We start from the raw sequence: 25,265 nt of genomic DNA on the forward strand, positions 1-25,265 counted from the left end.
AGACTCATTACAGCCATAGGGAGCATCAGATGACTGGTAGCAATTGTCACAAAGAGCGAAGCAGTGTTTCTAGGCTTTTGCTGCAAGTATCTTTTGGCATAGAAAAGAGACCTTTGCACTCCTGCTTAAATGTAATATAGAAGTAATAGTCAGGACTAGCCTAACACTGGTGATCATTACACACATGCATAGACCTACCTGCCTTTTCCAAAACACTATAACCTAAGACAAAATATGTTGGAGAGAAGTTTATTTAAGTAGATAGCAATGTACCCTTCCCATATCCCCAAACTAGTGATCTTAATCAACTAGTCCTTAAACATGCCACAACACAGACTTAAAGCTGCAAATGAAAGAGATCTTGGAGACTGTAATATTACCTATATACTTCTTGGCTAGAAGGCATCACTGATCAAGATACTACACACTTGTGAGGGAAGGAGCCAGCAGAAACTGCAAAGCAATTTTAGAGAGGAATTTACAGGAATTAAAGTGGGACCAGAAATGGACCTAAAGGGAAATTTTTATTGACTTGGAAACTTGAAAAGGGAAAGTGAACAGCTCTTAATCTTCTAGAAGTCCAAGTGATAACATCTGAGACATGAAAGAAAACAAAATAATTTCAGGCGATGATCCTGTATATTGGTGACAACACTGTCCAGCTCAACAGTGACCGAATGGTGTGACCAGCAAAAGATAGTTTCAAGGTTGGAAAATCCGGCCAAAATTTTATTTTTTTTAGGTAAAGGCAAGAGAAGAGGTGTTGCCATCCATGCAAGGATGACAGAGACATCCTGAGATGTATTGCCAGGGAGACAGACTTGCTGGTGGCCAGTCTTTGGCAGGAAAGGGTGGTAAAAAGTGTAAGAACCTGCTGAGGGAAGACAAACACAGAAGAGGAGAATGCTCTAGAAACTGGTTATGCCAGAATTTGACTGAACTGCCTGGGGGGTAGCTAGTGGTCTTTTCAGCTCCACAGAATTTTTCAGGGCTAACCTGCRCTTGTTCCTCCCTGTAACGCTGGCAGCAAGGCTAATGCAGAGACACCCTGGCTGCTGAGCTAGCTTAGGAAGATCCTCTTCCACGTGCAACAAGACCTGTTACTGTTACTCTTATTTTCTGTGAATGATTATCCTTTTCATTCTTGTTTCAAATCCTACTGAAGTCTCAAACCCCAGAAGACTAATGGTTTGAGCAGTACTTGCAGGGAGAATGACCATCATATCCCATGTTCTTGAGATCCTTCAGTTTCCTTTTAAATTTAGTTAAACTTCTAGGTAAAAAGTCTGGACTAGAGAGCATTTATGTGAAGACTTACTTACAAAAACATCTTTATTGAGAAACTGGAAGACTTTCAGCATTAAGCCAAATAAGAGAGGCATGATTTCATGTCAGCTCCKGATTTCAAGTCAGCCTCTACCATTGACCACAGAGGTTAGCGAGGTAGCCAGTCTGTGTGCACAGCTGGAAGTTCTTCACCTTACCTAATACTGAGTTTAAAGTCTGCAGCAATAGATGAGAACCCTTGATGCTCTCTATACAAAAAGCCTGTGTTGTCTTTTCAGCAAACGAATTTGGTGCTAAAACACTCGCTCTTTCTCTCTCTGTGTGTATATATGTATGTATGTGCACACACACACACACACACACACACTTTTTTTTTTCTTGCAAACCTCAATAAGCAAAATTGAAGACAAAGTTAACGTTTGCTTTCAGTGGTGGTGCTTCTCTCCTGGGACAATCTCCTCAACCATACTTAATGCTGAGAGTCAATTTTTACATCTCACTTATGAACCCAGAAAATGCAGTTCCTGTGGGAAATGCTGCAGAGCCAGGTCCTCGGCTCCCTGCAGTGGTCTTRCAGGGGGAAGCTGTGGTATGTCACCATGACATGGTGGTTTAGAGCTATAATGGCAGATACAGCCCTCCTTTTAATGTAACCACTTCTGTGCGGGCCAATCCCTTCTATATTTACATGCATAAGAATGTTGGTTAGGTGGCTACCGTTTACTTACTTATTTTTATCCCGTATGGATACAGTTGCCTGGGTATAAGCATACTTCTGTTGGTGTCGCTCGCTTTGTTTCCTGAAGCCCTATGATTGCCTTCACACAATGGTGTTTTGCCAGGCTGGTAACTGTTCCTATGGCAAAAATTTCCAGCCTCAACAAGCCCTTGAAGGTTAAAGTGGTTTGAATGTTTCTTTGAGGCAATTACACAATGGATGTTGAGTTCCCTGCCAAATGCTACTTTTAAAAAATGATGATGATGGGGGCGTGAGCCAAGCATTACAAACCTCTGAGGCAGATGACTGCATGTTAACAGTTAGTGACTGACAGAAGAGAAATCGGCCAGGAAAGTTTCAAACTACATCACAGCATAGCCTGACTCTGCTAATGCTTTTTACTTCCAACTCCCACTTTTATCCTAAGATCAGATAACGAGTAGCACTTTTTCTTTGTAACAATTCATTAATCAGAGAAATGATCCTTGCTAGTGTTTAGATGTTTTACTTAATTTGGTACTTCTGGCCTGCTGCCCCAGTAGTGCCAAAATTATTATTTCTCACCCAGCAGGTGATAAATAACAACTTCAGTCATGATTAATACCATGAATTTCTCAACCTGACTAATGCAAAAAACTTCAAACCTGCAGAACAAGTGGGTGATAATTGTTGTGAGAGCCATTGGAGCTGCACTGGGCTTGTAAAGAAAGCAAGCCACAGGAAATGAAGCGTTTGCTAGCAGCACAGCTGATCCTAAGAGGCATCATTAAGTGTGGCTCAGCAGCATTCTCCATGCAGAGGGCTGCGCTAGGCTCTTTTTTTCCACAACACCGAGCTTTAAGTATGGTTGAGAGCAGGAGATTGCCAGGTTGTTTGGGTTTTTTCCTCGGGGATGGGTGGGGGGGAATATTTTTTTTTAAAAAAAAGCAGAGAAAATAGCAGGTGAATATCTCATTAATGCCAGTCCATACTGTAATTTTTACTATCTGATAAATGAACTCTGTTAGATCCTAGGAAAAGCCTTACTACCACCAAAGTTCCTGTACATAATGTCCCTTTTAAAATTTCATCACATCACAAAATGTGGCTTCAGAGGCTCCCCAGGAGGGAGAGCCCTCTTCATAGGGGGACAGTAAAACTAGGGCCCCAGGAAAGGCTCTCACCTGGAAACAGAGATCCAATGCGGTAGGGCCAGTGGCTGAAATCCTGGTCCCTTTGCAATTGATGGCTGTCTTGCTGGTGCAGAATTGTTGCTCCATTTTCCCCGCTGTGGGTGCTGTGAAATGGGATATGCAGTACCCCCACATCCAGAGACACTGCTAAATTAAGCAGGTTGAATGCTAGTTTACCTCCTTGGGAGAATTATTCTTGCTTGTTAGAAGGTATAAAGGAAATTTGGTGCCCTTTAATGGTCTTTTAAAAAAAACGAGACCCTCAAAAAACTATAGCTGAAGCAATAATACATTGGGAGAACCACAGGATATTTCAGGCTCAGAGTTGAGTTTTTGTTTTTCAGCTAGGCCTGTGCTCACTTCACGCAAAAAACTCAGCCCATGCTGTGTGTTGTTCGAACACTTAATGAAGGTTTCTATACTGCCAAGGCAGAAGGCCTTGCTGTGCAGATCTAAGGCAGTAACAGAACAGCTGACAGTAGTGAGCTCTTCTCTTGCTATAATGCACTAAATAATAACCTTTGCCCGCAGGACACAATTCTGAGTGTCCAATAACACCGCCACTTTTCATGCCCAAAGTAGCATAATATAAACAAAAAAAAAGCTACTAAAAACTGAACTTTGTTTCAGTCTGAAACAATCACGCACCCCCAACACACCTCAGCACTGCAGGCAGCATTCTGTTTTCGCAAACTTTCCTGTTTGTTCTATCTCCATTAGTCAAGAAGAGAATCCACTACTTTTTAACTAGCACTGAGCAAAACTTGTGCATCTCCATGTGAACCTATTAATTCATGAAACAAAAAGGCAGCCAAAAGGAAGAGAAAACATAACCATGGTAATATTGTATACATTATTAAGAATCAGTAAGTGTTTACTCAGTTATGTATGTTTTCATGGATTTGGGTGCAACGTTACTTGAGTTACTCCTGCAGTTCCTGGTGGGGTATATTTGGAGGATATATGCTAAGCCACAGTGCAGCTGTTACTGGCATTCTTTCTGTTAGAAATCTAGTTTTTGTCTTAATTGGGGAAACTTAAGAAGTTCCAGCTGTCTGCTTTCTTCACCCAAAATAGCCTCTGGGAACTTGGGATTTTTTAAGCTGTAAAAGCTATAAAGGAAAATAAGTCTTATCACCCAGACATCCTACATGAGCCAGTCTGTAGGACTTCCTGATCTGATTCCTGCCTCTAGTCCAGCAATTATACTTTGATCATGGCATACCTTCTAAAGAAGCAGAAAACCCAAGTGTAAAGGCAGAGATATCCAGGTATCTCATAGACTTTCACAGCCTTGGTCTACTAGATGAGTGGGACATGCAGACTAATAGAAAGCCCCCTTTACTTTGCCTTGGATAAGGCATGTTGACTGACTTGCACAACTCCCTTGCTATAAAGGTTGTTGGGTACTTTTTTTCTTCCATCCTTTAATCAACATTTTATTGCTGTTTTTTTTTTTTTTTTCCTTTAAACTGATGCACAGCATTGTAGCAGCAGTCCAACCTTCCAGCATTGGTGTCCGTCCTTCTCCAGATTCTGGCTTCCTAATTTTTCAGAGTGGTCTAGAAGCTTTGTTCCTCAGTGCTTAGATCAGTCTGCTCTGTAGTCATGTTAGCAATGTAACTTTGAAAAAGTCTGGAAAGTATCCTGTACTCATGAGGCACAAAGTATGTCCTTTGTCTACATTTTTAATATCTATTTTTTGACATTAGTCACAAAGCCGAGATTTTTCTTGCAGTTCTAAGCATACATACTGTAATACTTCATTGACTAGAATGACGTGCAGTCTCAGGTATAACTAGCTCTGTGGCAAACATGCCATACATGTAAGTATGCTTTTTAGTTAAGGAAGTAAAGAATGTTTTTCTTTTTGATAACTTAATTAGTAAGCAAATTGTAAAGTCACACACGAGGAGCAAGGAGAGGAGTGGTTAAACTTTCAGCTATTTAATTTAGCTTCCAGATCTCAGTCTCTGCATGTCGTCTCACTTCAATATTGGAAACTTTGTGTAATTTGCCTGTCTCTGTAAGTGCAGGCTGAGTAGTTCAGACAGAGTTACACAAACTTTGTTTGTAGCAGATGAGTATTTTTTGCCAAACCACTTCCATAGCGCTTGAGTATATTTTCTAGATGAGACATACAGCTTCCTCAGTGCTCTTCTTTCCCTTTCCCTCTGAAGTTAAAAGCTTGTTAGATGTTACTGAACAGAGTTTGCGATATCTGGGTTCTCAGCTACCACTTGTTTGGTGGCAGAAATTATCACTAAATAGGAATTATATTTTGAAAAAGGTATTGGTATGAAATGCACACTTGTGAAATTTTCTAAGACTGAAATGGAGGACAAAGTACAACTTTCCTCTCTTAGCAAGAGTGATTTGATAGAAGGCCAAGAGAACCATCTAAGCATTGGTACTACGGCCAGTTTAAGACTCCAGTATTAATCCTGGAGAGCAGGATTAATTTTCCAGTTGAGCTGGCAACAGTATGAATAAGTAGTAGCAGTAAGTGATCCTTTGTGAGCCACAAGGAGTCAAGAGGTACCCTGCCAATCCAAGGTACACAGATGCTTTCTGCTGAGTTTTGGAGAGATCAGGAAATGGCAGCGAAAAATCTCACGACCACTGCATAACCAGTTTAAGCCTTTAAGCATTTTGACACTAAGAAGGACAATCGAAAGAACGTATTTCATATTAACAAAATGAAATGGTTCCAATTAATCAAACTGCTTTAGCTGGTTCCCAGATGTGCTTGGGGAAAAGTGTTTTTGCCATCAACATATTGCCTCCTCTCCTAAAAGTTTTTTCAGCACTTTTGGAAAAGTGTCAAATACAACCGACAAAGCAGAATAGAGAGGAACACAGAGCTATAGAGTGGTTCACAGAAATACCAGTTAGATAGTGGCTTTCACTACGCAAAGGCAATCTCCCTTACAAAGTTTTGCATTGCCAGGATTTTGTGGAGTACCACAATGATATTTTTGTGCTTACTGCTGTATTATTGTGCTTATATGCACCACAGGAGAAGATGGAGGCAAAAGGACCAAGGCATGCCAACCACAGACTCATACCTCAATACCTCTTTTGCGAAGGTAAGCACCTCGGCAAGCACTTCAAAGTTCAGAAGTAGTGTTAATGTACTGTAGGTGGGAACAGGTAGAAAAGACGCTTACAAAGCAAATCCAGCTCTTGGACAAAGAGCAAGACAAACTGAGGAGGAAAACTGGGAAGTCGCTGGGAGAAAACATGTAAATTAAAAAACTAAAGGAAAACAAGAAATAAAACCAGAGGCAGAACACACTAAGAAATAATGAGAACCAACAGCTGGTTTGACACAAAGCAAGAACTGTCTGAATAAAACTGCCTTGGCTGTGAGCTGCACAGCTCCAGGACATCTGTATCACCAAATTCCTGAATGTATTTTGTCTCAGGCAGGAAAACATGATTTTTCTAATGAGTCCTTTCATTCCCAGCTTAGTAATTCTCACAAGTTTACCAAGTAGCTGTTCTCTAAATGTCCTGTCACCAGAATCCTGTTGGTCTCTTCTAACTCGTGCCTGTGACCATGTCACCTCAGACATCACTTCTGAGGCACCTGCTAGCAGTCTAAGCAGAGGACAAGAACACCTTCTCTACCATAAAGAACATCTTTCAGGGACATCATTGAGAAGCTTGCAGTTCTTCAACTCGTAAGTAACCTTGGCCTTTGTGGTGACAGGGCTTCACTTTCAGCTGCCAACTTCCCATCTTCCACCAGTGCAGTAGTCACTGGAAAGATGAAAAAAAATCTTGAAGTGTTACTCTCATAGGAATTGTGGGAGGGGGAAGAAACAAGAGAGAGAGAGAGAGAGAGAGAGAATTACAGCCTTAATTTTCACTCACCAGTTTATAAATACTGGTCCCTTTGTAAACATGAAGTTTTGAAGTGCAAGCACTTGAAAAGCTGGGGGACATGAGGAGGAGGAAGTATTTTCCTACGATTAGTCTTACTATGTAGTCAAATGACTTTGCTATTTCATGCAAATTGTTTTCCTTTTGTCTTTTTGCTATGAGGATCAGCAGAATCTATTTATAACATAAATATAAAAATTAGGAAGAAAAACTTTTTAAAGTATTTTATTTTTGAATACAGATACAGGATTTTTCCAAGGTCACTTAAGATTAAGTGGCATACAGGCTATTAAAATGGAAGTGCCCCATAGAGTCATTTCAGGTTAGATGTGTACAATGTATTCTACAACACAACAACTGCATTTAAAGCTTTTTCTTGCTCCAGAATGAATTGGCAGCTTCAAAAATCTAACATATCTTTCAATTTTCAAAACCAATTAACTGAACAACAAAAACAATAGTCACTTCTCAGACAAGATCCATCCTGACCAAACAACATGCTTATCTTAGTAAGGACCTCTTAGCAGACCTGGATGTAGCACTTGAAGAGCTGTCTTTATCATGACCCTCAAAGTACTGCTGCTCTATTCGTCTACAAAAGGCTATGAGATTACTGTAGTTTTTCACTTTTTCAGAGAGTTCATCAGTGGTTAGCTGAGTAGTAAGGATTGTGAACAGATGTCCAAATACCAGAGCATCCAATTCAGTTGGTCTGTAAAGAAAAAAAAAATAGATATTTTGGAAGCCAAGTCCTGATAAAGAAAAGCCCTGCTGTTCTAAGTAGCTTTTAGATAAAAAGCTAAGCCACATAATCTAAGAAATAGGAAGTACTCAAGCAACACTCTGAACTTACAGAAACACATTAAACTTTGTATTCAGTATATTATTATACTGCTAACTCTCAGTACAGTATCTATTTAAAAGTCATTTCTGGTAGCTTAGAAATGTGGAAACAGCACTTAGGGAGTGGCACAGTTACTGATCCAGTATCAGCTGTGTTCCAGCCTCTGAGTTCTGTAGCAAGGGAAAATGCTTACAAGTCCGGATTATGTCCTCCTGTCCCCAGTTCCCCTGCAGATGTGAACAGTAAACCCAACCCCTATCTTGCAAAACCAAAGAGGAGGGGAGAATAATGCATAAAGCACCCTCCTGTCCCTTCCTGTGCTTATCAACATTCAAGAATCATTTACACATTAGGGAAGATGAGCTCCATGATGAAAGCAGCTAGAACCATCTCTTTTATGAAAAAGGACTAAGCAGAAGAAAACAAGTATTTCATTTTTGTTCCATAAAGGAACAGTTTATTGAATATTTTCAGTCCTACCTTATTTTAAGCATAAGCCTTCTGTACTGAAATGTCAGACCTTAGCATATAAGCAGTCTGTAGACAAACAATAAGTACTTTTTCAGATATATTAATATAACTTCACTAGTATAAAAGGCAAACAGCAGGAAGGTTTTCTAAGAAGTTTTTAGCCTTTCCATTTGTGGGCCCCTAAGAATTCTCCAGTGGAGATGTGTATCCTTGTATAACAAATTCAAATCTGTTGGCAACAGGCTACTTTTCTTATTTACCTCCTACAGCCTCCCAGAGGTCACAGCCTGAAAAACACTGGACTAAGAACATACTTTGTTGGTAATATTTCAGACAGTTCAAAGGCAAAGGCTGAAAATGTACCAAGGAAGCCTGGCTTACAATTAAAAACAAAAACTTCAACCTTTTTTCTTTAAAAATAAACACAGAAAATTTAGAACATAGTTCATTGTGTTTAATAATGATTTAATAAGGTACAATTCAAAGTTACTCTGTGGTGCATACTATATCTACTTAATTTATACTACCTACCTAGCCTCAACTTTGAATAAAATAAGTGGTAAAGACACAGAGAAAAGTAACCAAGTCTGTGCTGCCTTTTGAAGATACTCCTCTGTCCAACTGTAGTTATCTGAAGTCCAGACTTCAGCAATTCCCAGTCTGATCTATATGCAGAAGACGAGAGGTACTGATGTGAGCTACACTGTCAGCAAATTTGATAATTTCCTGGTTCCGCCTCCTTTTAAGACCCTGAGGCATGGGTGACCTGGACAAAGACTTCCAGCCGGATATAGAGGTGAGCCATCCCAGGAGAACTAACTCTTCTCAGAAGTTTGAGTTTGCTCTTGGTTAATTGTCTCTCAGCCCTCTTTCGTGCACAAAGGCATGAGCTGTTTTGTCATTTTCAGTATTATCTCCCCTATTACAGACCAACACACACAACCTCTAGCACTGGCTACAGAGGATACCAAAGCAAGGACATAAGAAACCCCAAGSTTTCTGAAGAAGTTTAGCGCACCACACCTACCAGCATTACATATAACCCAGCAAGTAATACAAACCCAGATGTTGTTTAAATCTATAATATTTTTTTTAATATTGAATTATAAGTAGGAAAAGGAAAATAGCATTTTGCAATTCAAACACACTGATGAAAGCAAAGGACATCCCATGAAGGGTAGATTTTTTTTCTTTATAACGCGAACCTTAGCTTTCACTCTGTAATTGGTCCTTTGTTGAATAAAAGCTATCATTCTCCTACAGTTCATACAGTGTGCAGATGTCCTCACACTAATTCAGTTCATTCAGAGCTGTCACTGATGTTAACAAGGGCAAGAAAAGCTGTCTTAGAACTGCATGATGCGCGTTTACGGACCTGTACCCAGTGGGTTATGTTACCTGAGAAATGCAAGCAAAGCTTTAGGTGTATCATTTTTACAAGAAATTAACTGTGTAAAAGTATAAGTTTGCTGCTTGTGTAAGCTATGGTGCATTCTACAAAAACAAAATGAAATAAAACAAAACTAAAAGAGAAAAAAAAAACCCACGTATCTTACAGAAACTTTCCTTATAAAACTGACGATCACTTTTTTTTGTATTTGTAAATTATATAAATTTGTAAATATTATGATTTTGTAGTTTATAAATTATGTAGTATATTACATTTATATTTACATTCCAGTCACATATTTGAGTCTCCTTAAATAATCAGGTAGCGTTACAGTAAAACAGGAGTGTTTCATGTATACGTATATCACGCTTTTGGATGTAACGTTTCAATAAAGAATTACTTACTGCTTATTGAAGAAATATGGTTGTGTTCCTAATCTCTGGGAGAGAGCCTGGCAACACTGATCTACATCTTCAAGCACCTATCAAAACACACAAAACAGAAAGTATCTATATTGCCAGGAAACAACAACACTATGAAAATAACCTCCGTATTGTACTTGTGCCAACAGCAGAAACACAGAATACAGAACAGTTCAAAAGCTGTTACAGTCAGACCTATACAGTAGGCAGATAGCTAAGAGGTACTTAATACATTTGACATTTAGCAATGCTGATGAAGTGCTTTCCTTAATATTTATAATGGAGCTTAAAGGTACCTACTTCTACCACAAAACTGCTTTGTATTTTTCTTAGACCTCAGAGGGGAAGCCACAATTCTGCAAAGGGCACCTCTTAACACCATGCAGGAAGTGGTGGCCATAACTTCTAATCCTTTTTCAGGACCATGGCCTAAACTAAAACTAACAGGAGCTATACATGGGAAATGTATGGGAAAACATCTCTCTCCCCACACCCTCAGACTGAATAAAATGTAAAATTTCGTGTTGCTGAAGGTGGTGGACACCTGACTGCAAATAACTAAGATAACTAAGAATATATTTTTTACTAGCCCCTGTTGTATAAAAGTTTTACTTCTCTAAAGTTTTAAAAAAAGAAAGAAAGAAAATAGCATAAAGAAGTAAGTTTTGCCTTTTACACTGACCTGTTCAAGTGACTTGCCAGCCCATCCAATGGCTTTCATCTTTCGCCTGATCTCCCATTGCTTCTGATAGGACAAAATGCGGTTAAGAGGCCACGGGTAAGGGGAGCCATACCTCGGGTGAGTAATCTTTGTTTAAAAACAGAAAGTTACATTTTTATAACAACAAAAAACCCAGGTAATTTATTTACAAAATAGCTAATGTTAACATGTATCAGACAAAGTTACACCTTTGTCAGAAACGGAGTTGTAAAAGAAAAAGGGAGTTGTGTGATATACTGTAATTATTTGCACAGAATGTGCAGTTTGCAGCATGACTGTTTATTACCTTAGAAATATATATAAAACATCTATTTTGCAGTCAGCTACCTCCAGTAATGACACACAACTTCCATAAAATGTATATGTAAGCAAAATTAAAGTGAAAAGACTGAATCATTAGTCATATAAACCTAAATGTTTCATTTATGAGTAGGGATTTGCAATTGTGAGCAAAAGTGTTTTCTCATTAAATTTTAATTAAGATAAATGCTGCAGAACCACTCACCTCCTCTACTGTAACATCATCACACCACTGGAGATACAACTAGGAACAGAAAGAACACTTGCTAGAACTTCCCAATAAAGGAAAATAGACAATCATTTCTCACTAGAATTTTCTTTTCTATATTAGATTAAGTTTCCATTTAATTCCTTCTATTAGACCTCTGAATGCAGAAAAGAAATTAAAACTGAAAGCAAAAGCCCAGTTGCCAGCTCTTACTTAACCCGCACCAGGACCAAGCTGAGACTGAAGACACTCTCTTGTTGCCTACATGCCATGCAGAATCTGCACACTGGTGGCCAGCCTGTGGCTCCTGAGCCACATCTGCTTGCAAGTGTTTCCAACACAGTTTCTCTGTTGAGCTCGCATCACATAACTGGCCACAGATATGGAGCGCACAGTAAGCTAAGCGCGGACCAGGCACGCAAGCACGTGGACTGTGCAAGCTGACAACAGGGCTGCCCAGCACAGCCATGGGATGGGGTAGGATCCCAGGAAACACTGACACATCCATCCATCCATCCACAGAAACAGACTACTTTTATAGCTATATGACACATTTCAAAGAGCTAAGGGGAATTTTGTGTGTGCCTTCTGTCTATTAACCTATTTCAGCAAGCAGCCCACTGGGTCAAGAAAATTTACTTCTGCCTGCTTTTACCTCAAAAGTTGAAGACCTAATCATAAAATATGCAGTACTTCCACTATGAGAAAAAAAAAAAATCTTAGAGCTTTTTTTGTCTAAAATCGCATATGCAAATGTGTGGAACTACTATTGTTTTGCGTACCTCTGCTGTCAAGAGCATATTATTGACTAATTCCATGTAGGCTTTCATCTCAGCTTTTTGGACTTCATCCAACCCATCACTGAGAGAATGGCCCTAATGGTGAAAAAGAAAAAACAGACAAAACTCAAAAAACCCCCCAAAAAACAAACCATACATACGTGCAAGAGATGATATTGGAATATTCAGCAATGCCCAACCCAGGGACCACTGAATGAGCTTCGATGAGTTTTGGCTCAGATCTTGAGCTCTCATATAGTACAACGGCAAATTAAATAAGTACTTTTTTATATAAAATTTCCTTTAGTATTAAACAGAAATCATCATAATATAAGTTAGCTAATTGCAAGAAATGTAAACTATTTTCAGTTACAGATGAACACAGTTTAATGCACAGCTTTCCAGTTAGTGCATTTCTGTGTCACAAAGTACACACGTTTACATGTGATAAAGCTTTATCAACTGCTCACTAAACAGACATTGTTTTTAAAACTGCACACACAAAAAAAAAAAAAAAGAAATCACAAGCAAGCATAAACAGCATCTGACACTTGACGATTTAAACCAGTAAGCTCTGGATTTAAGAGTTCTATTTCTGAGACCCAAAGATAAGGCACATGGGCAGAAAAAAAAAGGGTGGGGGGCTCAGGAACTGGAACTAGTAGGCAGAAATCCTGTACAGACTTTATTGACAGAATCTGAGCAAAAACAACTCCCAGCATATCTTTCTTTTAAAAGGGCACTAGATTTCTACACAGTGTTTTTTTAAAAAAGGTAACATTCCAGAAGAGCACACTAAATTAGCACAGGTGCCAAGCATGATTAACTTGCCATTCAGTAATTTATGAAGAAAATGTATTGTTACCTTGGCTTTTACAAACTGGACTATGGGCCCAAGTTCAGATACTACTTGATTTCCCACATGAATAAAGGGCACTTTGCCTGTAACATGAGAAATGTATTTTAGTAAGAGCATTTGATACATGCAAAAAAAAAAATAATTTCCAGTTTTTGAAACAAGTAAATATTGCAGGTATACCCAAGCATTTTTTTCTTCAATAAGCATCGGTAAAGTTCTTAAATACTTAGCTTACCAAGCTTACATTTTTAAAAACAGCATCATAACAATACTATAGCGATTTGTACTTTAATAATGTCTCTTGCTTTGCTGGAAAGACTTAATTCAGCATTTCTCCAAAGCATAGCTGGGAAATGCTAGGAAAGCAAACAGAGCCCTTGGCTAGTTTTATGGCATAGCACATTCCCACCCTCCTCCTAATGCGCTGCTGAGGAGAGGGCTGCCGAAAGGATGACAGCAGACGTGGCACTGTGCCCAGCACAGCAAGCAGCGAGAAGCACAAGTGCACGGTCAGCAAGGACCAGTCTTGACTCTCTCTCCTTCAGATTCCCCCTCAATGGACCAACTGGCCCCTAGTAGTTGCCCTCCATCTTTATTCTCTGTGAGCTGGCATTTTCAAGATGTGGTGAGGAACAGATTTTCAACGTTAGACCCATACCTTCACTCTCTTGGGGTGGGAGGGAGGGAGAGAGGGCAAGGAAAGGAAGCATTTCCATCATCATGGAGGCAACTGGCTTAAAAGCCTAACATCAGCAAAGACGAATGTTCAGTCTGTGCAGCTGAGCCCTGAGCATCCAGCACAGGGCACGGCTAGAAATGGCCAGTCCTCAAAAGGAAATTGAAAACGAGTGTGTCACCGATACAACTCAGGGCTGTGGAAAGGAAGGCTTCCAAGTATTTCTGCTTGGTAACTTCTTTCTCTCATGCAGAATTGGGGTGAAGCTTTAGGACCGGCAGAGATAGCAGCAGGCGGCCTGTTGCACACAGCGAGCCGCAAGGAAGGACAGCAGTTGCCTTTTTCCTCGCTCCCAGTGCTGAACTCGTGAGGCCGAGGGCTGCACGCAGGAGTCACCCAGTCCACATCATTCACCTGCTGCATCTCGCACCTGCTGCAGCTGACAAATACCACCCCCAAGCACCCTGCCAGCTTAAGAGTAAATCTTCTGTGATTATTTGCATCATTGCAATTGCCCATAAAATGGAGACAAAAGCTGGAGGCTTTATATTACTGAAGAAGCCCTCATGACCACAGAGAGGGAAGGAGCCTGCCTGGTGCAAGGGGGACAGCACGCAGTTACTTTCCCATCCCTCTGTGGGCAAACTCTGCCCTCTATAGAGAATGCAAAGAGCAAGATCAATACCTGCCTGACTCCAAATGCGTTATTAGTACTACATTCAGCAAATGCAAAAACATTCATTCTTTTCACTAAAACTCATAAAACCTACTGTTAGGTCTAGTTCAAACAGAGTTCATTCTAACTGCAGTTTCAATCACAGTTTTTATCTTGAGATTCACTTCTCAGTGGCTTACTCAGCATAAGGGTAATAAATGAAGTGCACCATACCAACAAAAGCCTCATCTGAATCCGTACGCTGTGTATTACGATGGAAACGCAGGCCTTTCTGAGCTGCAGAATCCAATGGTTTCAGTCAGACTGCACTTCACACAGAAGGACAACCTTTTGGTGTTTCACTTTTGACTACCTCGGAAAAGATTCTGTCATTATGACAACTGAGACGCAGATCTCTGCCTAGTGCTGCTGTGACACAGCAGTGGTGGGAAGGGAGAAGGGAGCAAATAAACCTTCTATGGAGAATCATTAAAGAGCCAAAACATTACGAAGAAAGGAAATTGGGAAAGTGAATAAAATTAACGAGGATTCCAGAAATAAGGACAGAGAGATTCACATCTGTTTTCTCACCTACACTTAAAACTGAACCAGTATAAGCTTCCCTCTTCTGCTCAGTGTTTTGCAGCCAGCAGAGATAAAAGGGGTTCAGATCCATATTATAATATCAAATGCTACTGAGTATGAATATGGGAGGTGGATTGCAGAGGAAAAAGAGAATGCAACTATTACAAGTCTTGTTCCTAAGATGTAAAAAACTCCTCTGTGCATGGATTCAGCATTCCAAATCTACCTTTATTCATTAAGGAATAACTTATGTATCTCCATATTTTGCTATGATTTTCACTGCTGCCAAGCAACTGGGGTTTTTTTTTTGAATAGAGTAATCCTAGATGCTTTGACTGAAATACAAAGTAGCAGCGGTACAATTCATATAGTCTGCAAATATATAAAGACAGGCATCTCCATGTTACATACTACTGCCAGAGCCAGGTAACTGGCAAATAAATATGTCCCAACACAAAAATTTGGTAAGGATTGCAAGGATTTTGTGCCCTGCATTCAAAAAATTTATTTGGGTAAGTTTTTAGGCAACCAGCACCCCCCGCAGACTGCAAACATTGTACACTACCAATATGTAATTTACAGATGTTGGTGGGTTGTTTGTTTGGGTTTTTTGAGGACAATCTCATGGATCAGAGAAGGACTTAAATGTGCCTGTCACCCTTAATACTGACAATGTACCCTTCATTTTCTCAAGTACCTACACACCAACAACCATCCCCAGACAAGGTAACAAAAGACACTCTTTGTCCTGTTTTGTTTCACTCCAGCAATGGGAAAACATGGCATTCACTGGTCAACAGGAATGGATGCAGAATAAAGATATTTTTGGAAATAAATGTCTTTCTCTTTTATGACACAACTCTGAGGCATTTTAGAGAAGGTTTCCACCAGACATCTGAACTGTCTGAACACTGTATATAGCTGCCACCTTCACAGGCTTGGCTACATATTGTACTGATGTTACTTTGCAGTTGACTGTTTTAATTGTTTACAGAACAGAAATTGCACAGGGGTGGTGGGGTGGGGAAGGCAACACACACAGGGTAGCACAGACCGACTGTTATCAGCAAGACAAGGCGCAGTTGCCATGGTATCGCAATGGAGGTGCAACACAGTAATCTAAATGAAGGCCACACTTACCAGATGGGGACATATACTCTGCGTTTGCCCTACAGACCACACGGACTGGCAGATTGCACATTTGCAAAAAGGCCTGGAAACAAAGAGTAGCATTAAAAAAAACCATTAATACACCTGTGACAAACAAATGCATTGCTCTCGATACATTTGGCTAAATGTTAGCTAATACTTAGCACACACTTATGAAGTATAGCTCCTTGCATATTCCTTCCCACTTCACATTTACAATAGCTGTCAGGTTTCCTAGCAAACACTGCCACAAGTTTTGTTGTGTGATACAGTCAGAATACAAGTCTGCTTTGGGAGAAAGTATTTATTATCTGTAAATTATGTGAATCATGGAGGGTGTAAGTGATCGATCTACTGTTACTGCCTATCTATAACCTTAGATTCAAAGCATTCTCAGCAGGATACTGATTCTTGTCATCACCTGTCATTACCATGAAATCTTTAGTGTGTGTCTGCTTAAACAGTAAAATATCAAGAAAAGTACTTGCAATTTGGATAAAACATGGCAAATAAGGAACCTCTTAATCTCTAGAGCCTCCCATAGCTGAGCTAAAATCCTATTGTCCATTTTGTCTTTGCAATTACAAAGACAAGAATTCCAGATTTCACAATTACAACTATTAATCTACTGTGGTCTGAGGCTAAAAAGACCAAGAGGGGCAGGATGAAAAATACTGTTTAACTTGAGGGATGGCATGTTCACTGCATTTGTTGCAAGTGAGCAGATCAAAGCCAAAATACTAAGTGCTTTGGGTTCTCGAGAAGGGCAAACAGCACAGTATCCTTTTTAAACATTTTGGAAACTGCCATCTCAGCCTGAGCCACGTGTGCTCTGTTTGCATTTGATTCTCACTCTGCAGAACCTCTGTGTGTCCGCTAAATTCCCAAAATGCAAACCAACACGAGACTCAATCTTGGGTTTGGTCCAAACTGGGACATAAGAGATTCAGAGGGGATCCCACCTTCCTGCTCGCAGGGGCCCTTGGGGGCTGATAAACTCAAGTGGAAAGTATAAACATAAAGCAATATAGTTATTATTTTAATAACTGATTTAAGACATCACTCCAGCCTGATTACAAACTTTTTTTTATTAAAAACAAAATAAATAACTTTCCTGAACACACGAAAGAATACATACTCTTTCTTTGTTTTTTTTTCAAGGTGTCTCCCACCCTCATCCCACTCTGTGAAACTTTTGTTCCCATGTTTTATGGCATTAAGTGAGGATGAGGAGAAGGACAGATTACAAATTAGCCTCAGTGAGCAGATGCCAGACCCAGGAATCATCTATTCTAGTGATTTTTTTTTTCCATTTCATTCAGTCTTCTCCAGGAACTTAGAATGGGAGAAACACTGATCTTGGTAAGATTAGGAGAGGCAGAAATTAAAGAAGACAATATAAAGGCACTGGGGAGAGAGAAAAGCAAAAAAATAAGCTAGATAGCACCCAACAAAAGCCCTCTCACAGATTCCCAGAGCCTGACCTAACCATAATTACATCCAAGAAATTAATCCCCACAGCAAAAAGCGGCACTGGCCACTTTCTGCACAAGCCTTCTCCTAGCTCTTCAAATTGCAGTATCCAGCAGTAAGCTGTGCTCTCTAATCTTAGATATAGAAGTAATCCAAACCTTAACTACACTGAGATCAGTCATCTGCACTAAATGAAAACATAAGGCATTAATTAATATGGACATCAACCCCATTCCTAACTTTGAAGCTTCTGTAGTAATCATGAAGCAAACAAAACAACCACCATTACCTACCAACCAACCCTTCTCTTCTCCTCTGCCCTCTCGCATTGCTGTTTCCCAGATGCTAACCTAAGTTGATGTTAACTGTATCAAAGGRAGGGGAGGGAGGGAGGCAGCAAGGGAGAAAAAAAGGCTTTGATCACTCTCAGTATCTCCTTCAACCAGTCCAGAAACTGCACAGTCCATTATTAAATTTGCATTATTAATCTTGCAGCTTTAGATAACCTAATTCAAACCCAAACTCCAATTCAACACTAGGAAGTACGGTCATGAGTTACAACACGTGACATTGATTCTGGCTGACAAAAGTCTTCTTCAAAGCTTTGGGGCTCTCCAAAAATCCACCAATGGTCTGGGCTTTTATACCTTTTGATTTCCTAATCCTACTCCTAACTTAAAGCATTGCTTGGGAGCCAACTACTTCATATACATATGCAGATGTATACAGAGAGGGTACTGGTCATGGTCAGCGTCGGCGGAATATTGCAAGTCTTGCACTACTCAGCAACTGGTGTTCATATTTCCAAATCCTCACCTCAAGCAGAACCTCAATTATTGCCCAAGGGACCAACTATTACCCAAAGGAAATACAAGGCACTGGCCTCATTTGACACCATCTCACTTCACAAGTCTGCAAACACACCAGACTCCACCAAATCTCTAGATTCTTGCAGTCTTAGCTTCTCAAACTCCATGTGAATAATAAAAATACCTAGAAGAGTAATTCTCAGAAAGAAAGAGTGAAAGGTTTTATCAATCCCAGATTTCCTCCTATGCCTGCTGGCTCTTCAGGATCTAGCAGTGATTCACACTGTTGAAGCTACCACTACACGCATTGTGTTTTCTGCTCAAACTGGGTCTTTCTGCTCAAACTGAAGAAGATATACATCTTCTTCAGAAGCAGCTAAGAGACAAGAATTTGTTGACTTTGGTTTAGATTAAATACTTCTTCATATGCCTCCACTAGACATGGAATCCCACCAAAAACATACACTAACAAAACTGGAAGAAGGATTTCATTTGTTTTTTAAAAAACTCTACTAGCAGCTACAGTGCTGTGCTGCAGTAAAACAGTGCACATCAAACCACAGCTTCAAGAAGAATTTTATTGGGGGAGACGGATGGACAGACAGATGGTATAGGGGGACTGAATTCTAAATCATACTTATTAGCTGTTGAATTTCTCCTCAAAAAATATGCAAAGTTGCATTTGGTCTAGGCTTACCAGAGGAATTTCCTTTGCAGTAAGGCACTAAATTAACTTTGCAATTCTGTGCTAAGCTAGAGGTGATTTTTTTTTCTTTTTAACTACAATGTACTATTCTCACCGCTAGTTCAGAAAAAAAATGTCTAAATTACACTTGAGTTAGAGTCAACACAGGAATAAATGCCAAGCTTGTAAGTGCAGAGACACGTTAAAGCAAAAGGAGAATCAAAGAACTATTTCAATTCTTTCATACCAGTGTGTCACAAATGAGATATTCTGGCACAAACACTTAGATTACATGAGTTGCTTTAGCAAATATCAACTGTGTATTGGCTATTGTACATCATATTGTACATTGACTCCTACAAATTTCAAGGTTCATATAAAAACATTGTTTGTGACAGTGAAAAGCAGTTCTGTATACAAAGGCTAAACTGTAAACAAAATCTTTTCCGTGTAAAAAGTTCAGCCAAATTTCCATCAAAAATCTGAATCTGACCTTTCTCTCTCTCCTTCTCCTCAATAAACACCCACAGACCAAGGAATATTGACCATTACTACATTTGGCAGGGAAATTCTTCCACCATCTCTAACCTACTTCAAAGCGGAATGGATAATATGTTGCCATTAGGGTATCCCCAAAAATACAAATATGCTGAATCCATGTGCCTTTTTAGCACTTGGTAAAGAAAAGAGTGGAGGAGGACGCTGAACTAGAATTGAGGCCTAATATGGGAACAAATTTTGATTTAACTAAATATAAATTTTTACTAATCTGTATAATAAAGAGCTGATTTTAGTAAGCTTAGAAATAAGCCAGCCTACCCTCAGTGAGGGTAAAAACAAATGAACAAAAACCCTACTAAATCAAAAACCTAAAAATACTTCCTCAGGATAATTGTCTCCAGTTCTAACTTGCCTTTTTTAGATGGGAGGCCAGAACTGAGCCTGAGAAACTGAAGAGTGAGTCAAGATTAAAACGAGGCAAATCCATCCGACTCTGCACTCACCCCAGCAGCCCTCGCATGAGGATCAGAAACACCGAACTCTGGAGCTGTCTCTCTAGAAGCCTTACAAGGCCACCCCAGCAACCCCTTTAGGCACCTGCATGCCAACACCTATCCCAAACTCGTCTTTGTCTGTATTTAAGAACAGTGTTAATATGAGTTGTTAAATAGTAATGAAATACAAAAACAGGGAAAACAGAACAGTGAATAAGCTGAAATCAAAATCATTTAATGCTTTATAATATACCTAAATATCCAAAAGTGGAAAACTGCTATTATGTCATTAATAAGTTAGAAGCCAGGAAATTAACAGACCAATATGCTTGAGCTGTAACATAAACCCAGAGTACAAGCTATTCAACTTTAACTGCTCCTTACACATTCTTGTGTGGGTAAATGAATGGTAGAGAGAAGGCTCTGCACCATAAGAGACATTTAATCCTTACTAACCTACGCTGCTGAAGTTAATCACTGCCTAGAGAAGTGTGCTAGCACCCACTCCTTGATTCAGCTTAAACTGCTGGTCTGCTGGACACACCTGCATGTTGATCAAAACCACAGGTCAACTGACAAAAAGGGACAGTACTACGCCCAGCCACAAGGGCTCAGCCTAAGAAAGTGACCTTACCATTTGCATTGCTATGGTATTTGTATTCATTCATGTGACTGACAAGCTTTGGAAATTATTAGTACGAAAAATACAGATTTTCTTTACATTTTAAGCATAGTGAATGCATTTCGTGTTTATGGAAATTATTTCTCTTAGAAAAGAGAGGGACTAGAATTGTCATCTGTGTGTTCTAATAAATACCCGTTGCTAGAAAAATCTCATTTTTTCTGATGTATTCAACTAGATAGACCACTTTTAGACAGTAACTGATAAATGGGCAAAAATTTTTAACAAAATGATTGAAATTAGCACAGATTAATGTCCATTGGAAAGAACATGGAACAGAGAAGACAAAGTAGGAATTTTTGTGAGGCTTTATTCTACTTAACATTTTAGTTCGGTTATCAAGGGAGGATTTATTCTTTTTTTGACCATTCATGTAGAATGTTAAACAACAGCACATCTTATGTGCTGATGACATCACACTGCTACAGCTTCCAATTTTGACAAAAGATGTAGTGGAACACTGATTCCTACAGCTCAGAACACCTCATTTGCCCTTGGGTACCTCACCTATATACATTGAGCATGCAAGTGGATCCTTGCTTCTCTTGTGAGAGAAACCATCAAATGGGAGTGAGCCCGGCACCTCACGTCCTTTTGGAGCAAAGGGAAAGAGAGGGAAGGCTCAAACCACCCCAGTAGAGTTCTGCTGGGATTTACACAACTACCAACACCCCTTCAAAGACACAACATCAAAAGCTGAGCAATCTAAAAGATCAAGGGTCCAGACTTATCCTAGTCCATCTGAGATCACTGTGAATGTCATAAATTTGGCTGAGCAACTTAAACTGAAAGGAGCCGAAGAATACCAAATGACACAAACTAGCTTATTAAGCCCTTCTAAAAGTTTACCTAAATAAAATGGGAAGCAAAACAGTAACAACAATATAAGTAGAAACAAGACAATTGAGCACAAGCCTAACTGTCCTATCTTGCAAACATACTTGTAATTTCAAAGAAAAGCACTGAATTCCCCTCCGTTGTCTTCTCCTCTGAAAAGAAAATACTACTACTGTAGAATGAGCAGGTGAACGTTGTATGCCATAGGCTGGATCTCCTCCAACATCTAGGAGTCTCGTGCAAGAAACATACAGCAGTGGCAGGTTTCAGAATAAGGAACAAATTTTAGCTGTCTCATAGTGAAACTGGCTCACATACTTCAGTTGAAGTTTTCCTATCTGAAGTACCCATAAAAGCATTCACTGAAAATGCTTATTGATAATGCAAAAGCAGCTCTTCCAAAGAAACTCTAAACAGGGAAAGGAAGATTAAAAAGGACCCTTGTGGAAAGGTCAGGGATTTTTTTTTTGTTTGTTTGTTTGTTTGTTTGGGGGATCTTTTTTAATGATTAACATCTATCCAAAGAGCTAACTGTTAGGATCGGTTAAAGGAGAGAAAGGATGAATATTCTTACTTCCTCCTGCTCACCTTACAGAAGATCAGACATGACTGTCCAACAGACTTTACACAGATAAAAGAAACTTCATTCAAGTATAAGTATACAGAATTCACTGCTACTGAAGGGCATCAAGCCAAAAATGTTCGGGCTTTTAGAAGGGATGAATAATTTTATGGCTCATACTTATCCGTGCATCATAAAACAAGGCTAGTGAAACCTCAGGTTGTGAGGAACTGAGGTTACTTCCCCTAGCATCAGCAGGAATCCCTCCTCTATCCATATGAACCACTAATTACCTGCATTTCTGTAATTTCAAAAGTGGGCACCTGATTTCTTGTTCAATACTGGCATTGGTCAATGGCTGGAGGAGACCAAGAAGCCTAGATGACAGCCCAGTTTAATAACTAATGCTCTATGTAATACCTGCAAAAACGTTTCTGCAAGTTATTTGCTTTCTTTGAATGAGGCTAATGTGAGAAATAAGTATTAAAGAAGAAATAAAGTACAGATTTAGCTTAATGGGGTCTGTCATCTTCTCTCCCATGCCTGCTCTTTCCTCTTCCTTGTGGGCTAATACTCCCCATCTCATGTTCTTCCAGCCTCATATCAGCTCCCCCATCACCTTCCCTTCTGGTACTTGGCTAGGGAAGAGAAAAACGTGGAACAGTATTTGTTTTAGCAAAAGCCATTTCTTTTCTCCTTCCAGATTGGAAGCACTGAGTCTAGCAAAGGTGTTATCGCCTCTATTTTCACCAGAAGGCTTTGATGCAGACTGGGAAGGGTGGGGGGAAAGAGATCTGCTGCAGATCCATGGGGATCATTGAGGAGGAAAACAAAATGCCACAAGATGAATTACATCTGTCCTTCTCTGCCCTCCCAATATTTAGCATTGTAGACGAGGGAAGAAAGAGGGCTGGAAGCGAGAGAGCAAACTGAATAAAAAACAAGGATTAGACTCTCAGATCTCTCCTGCCTGCTGATCCCACATAGGACTGCCATTCACACTGCACTGCATCCTTTTCCCAAGGACCAGGCAAACTGCTCCGATTTGAAAGTCAGCACAGAGCAGACCAGGCTTGTATTTTTGCAGTAAGAGAATGAAGTATCAGCAGTTCACAAAAAGGGCTGATATGGAGTTTTGAAATAACACTTGTTACAAAATTAATCAACAATCTTAAGGCCATCATTCATTTCAATCATGACAGGTGACACCTCCTGCCAGAATTACGGAGTACGTATACTTACTACAACCCTATGGCTTAAAAGRACAGAATCAACTTAAGTTTTGTTTTGTTATCATTTGACCAATTTCAAATCCAAGATGTTGACAGTATGTTAGATTTCAATAATCTGAAAAGGTAATCAGAGTAATCACCTTCCTGTTGCTTCACCAGAGTTCAAAAGCACAGAGCCCAGAAACCATAGCTAATCCCAATGCAGCTTTTCTCAGCCCTCTCTGTTCCTCCCCTTCTCACACAACCCATATTTTCATCTCTGTTGCCCTCAAAATGATGCCAGAAAGTGGTGCCCTTATGTCATACTACAACAAGAAGAATGGAAAATGACTGCATCCGTTTGATAGCAATTTGTGCGTGAAATACAGTGGGAAGGACTAAGAAATAGGGGTGGGCAAGAGAGAAGGGGTGATTTTGTATTTATTCCTTCAGTTAATTGTTTTAGGTGTAATTTTTACCGATGGCCTCCCCTCCTATTCCTCCTGCCCAACTAAGGAGGAGCTGTTTGGACACTGCCAATTGGAAACATCAGGCAGCAAATAACGCCATCAAAGCTCCATATAACACTCTCCCCTTCCTCTCCAGCCCCCTCTCAGAATAACACATATAAGCAAACAAATATACTCATTAAAAATGAGTTACAACTTGATGTAAATCATTTCCAGATTGCAGTATCTGAGATGAGAGGAAAGACTGAAATTGTGCCAAGTCTCAAATAGTTCACAACTTACATCCCCACTATTTGCAGATGGCACGCTCCGCTTCCTTCAAAGGGATCTACATGATTAGTTTTCTAACAAGGAACGAGCTATTCCAAGCCATCTCTCACTCAACAGCACTTCTAGAAGCACTCACACAATACTGTTGTGAATAAAGAGTGTAAGGGGGTTTATGTTTTCATTCTTACATGATTTCACGAGCATACAAAGGACAATATGTGATGACAACTAAGGAGTTATTCAGTATGTTATTGAAGAAACACATTTTAAAATTAAAACCCATGAATATATCTAAAGAATAATTCAGTTTTCATATCAAACAGTTGCAGACCCTGTAACTGAAATAGTGTGTCTAAGGTTATAAATGAAAACTGCTCAGTATCATTCTTTGAGTGACAGATTAAATTCCTAATCCAGTTATGGTAATGGCCACATTTGTAGTTTAACATAAATTAAGAGCTTAATTACATTTGTGACTATTTTAAAGAAAATAACAAATTCCTTTGTACCTGTGAACGTAATTTATAGCAAAGCCACGTTCATTCCCCAAAACGATCTATTTTACACCGCCGCACAACACTGCTCTAATGGTATAATGTAATTCTTGTTGTAGAATGTGGAAAGTGTAGATTCACTGGTAGCACAGAGGTTTTGAAGATAAATGAAGATGCTATTCATTCAGGGGTAATTTCATCTTAGAACTATATGAAAGATGTTTCACTCACAAACAGTACCAGAATGGCTTGAGATTTAAGCATGTTTTCAGCTACAACATAATGCTGCTAGAATGATTATGCTGATACTGTATTTCTCATCATGAAGAATTCCAGTTTTTATTCTCTTTAAAAATAAGAAACGTCAGATTTTCATTTCACTACTAAGTCTTTGTTTAAGGCTCAGCAGCAAGTTCAGATTTCTCCTAATGTTTCATCTAGAGAAAAAACAAATCACAATTCATACATAAAAAAAATCACAAATCTGTAGAGCACTATTAATCATGGGTGATTTATACATCTATTTGATTACTTGTTGAAGTAAATAAGCAGTTAGTCTGTGTAACACAATTTTAAATTGCCCAAACATCCTTCTGTCATTCAGGACTAAGAACAGACAATTCTAAATGCACTTTCCCGGAATATATGAAAAG

General features: G+C 39.4%; 1 protein-coding gene and 1 long non-coding RNA gene across 5 annotated transcripts in view; one reads left to right on the plus strand and one right to left on the minus strand.

Moving 5' to 3' along the window:
* Positions 1 to 8,814, plus strand: part of LOC146600560 (uncharacterized) — a 64,079-nt gene extending 55,265 nt beyond the window's left edge. Inside the window, exons 3-5 of the long non-coding RNA XR_014897958.1 lie at positions 6,197 to 6,266; positions 6,704 to 6,863; positions 8,650 to 8,814. This is a non-coding gene — a long non-coding RNA (uncharacterized LOC146600560). The remainder of the gene's footprint in view (positions 1 to 6,196; positions 6,267 to 6,703; positions 6,864 to 8,649) is intronic.
* The window catches only part of MTX2 (metaxin 2), a 42,202-nt gene continuing 24,211 nt past the window's right edge, over positions 7,275 to 25,265 (minus strand). For all 4 annotated transcript variants that reach the window (XM_085322488.1, XM_085322497.1, XM_085322479.1 and 1 more), the window contains 7 exons: positions 16,116 to 16,188; positions 13,066 to 13,142; positions 12,204 to 12,296; positions 11,419 to 11,457; positions 10,875 to 11,000; positions 10,175 to 10,251; positions 7,275 to 7,777 (listed from right to left, as the gene is read on the minus strand). In XM_085322488.1, the coding sequence (XP_085178614.1) occupies positions 7,567 to 7,777; positions 10,175 to 10,251; positions 10,875 to 11,000; positions 11,419 to 11,457; positions 12,204 to 12,296; positions 13,066 to 13,142; positions 16,116 to 16,176 (684 nt within the window). In that variant the 5' untranslated portion in view covers positions 16,177 to 16,188 and the 3' untranslated portion in view covers positions 7,275 to 7,566. The remainder of the gene's footprint in view (positions 7,778 to 10,174; positions 10,252 to 10,874; positions 11,001 to 11,418; positions 11,458 to 12,203; positions 12,297 to 13,065; positions 13,143 to 16,115; positions 16,189 to 25,265) is intronic.

The sequence above is a fragment of the Rhea americana genome, unplaced genomic scaffold (genome assembly GCF_003343005.1).
Source record: "Rhea americana isolate MKP2758 unplaced genomic scaffold, rheAme1 scaffold_12, whole genome shotgun sequence".
NCBI classification, from domain to species: domain Eukaryota; kingdom Metazoa; phylum Chordata; class Aves; order Rheiformes; family Rheidae; genus Rhea; species Rhea americana.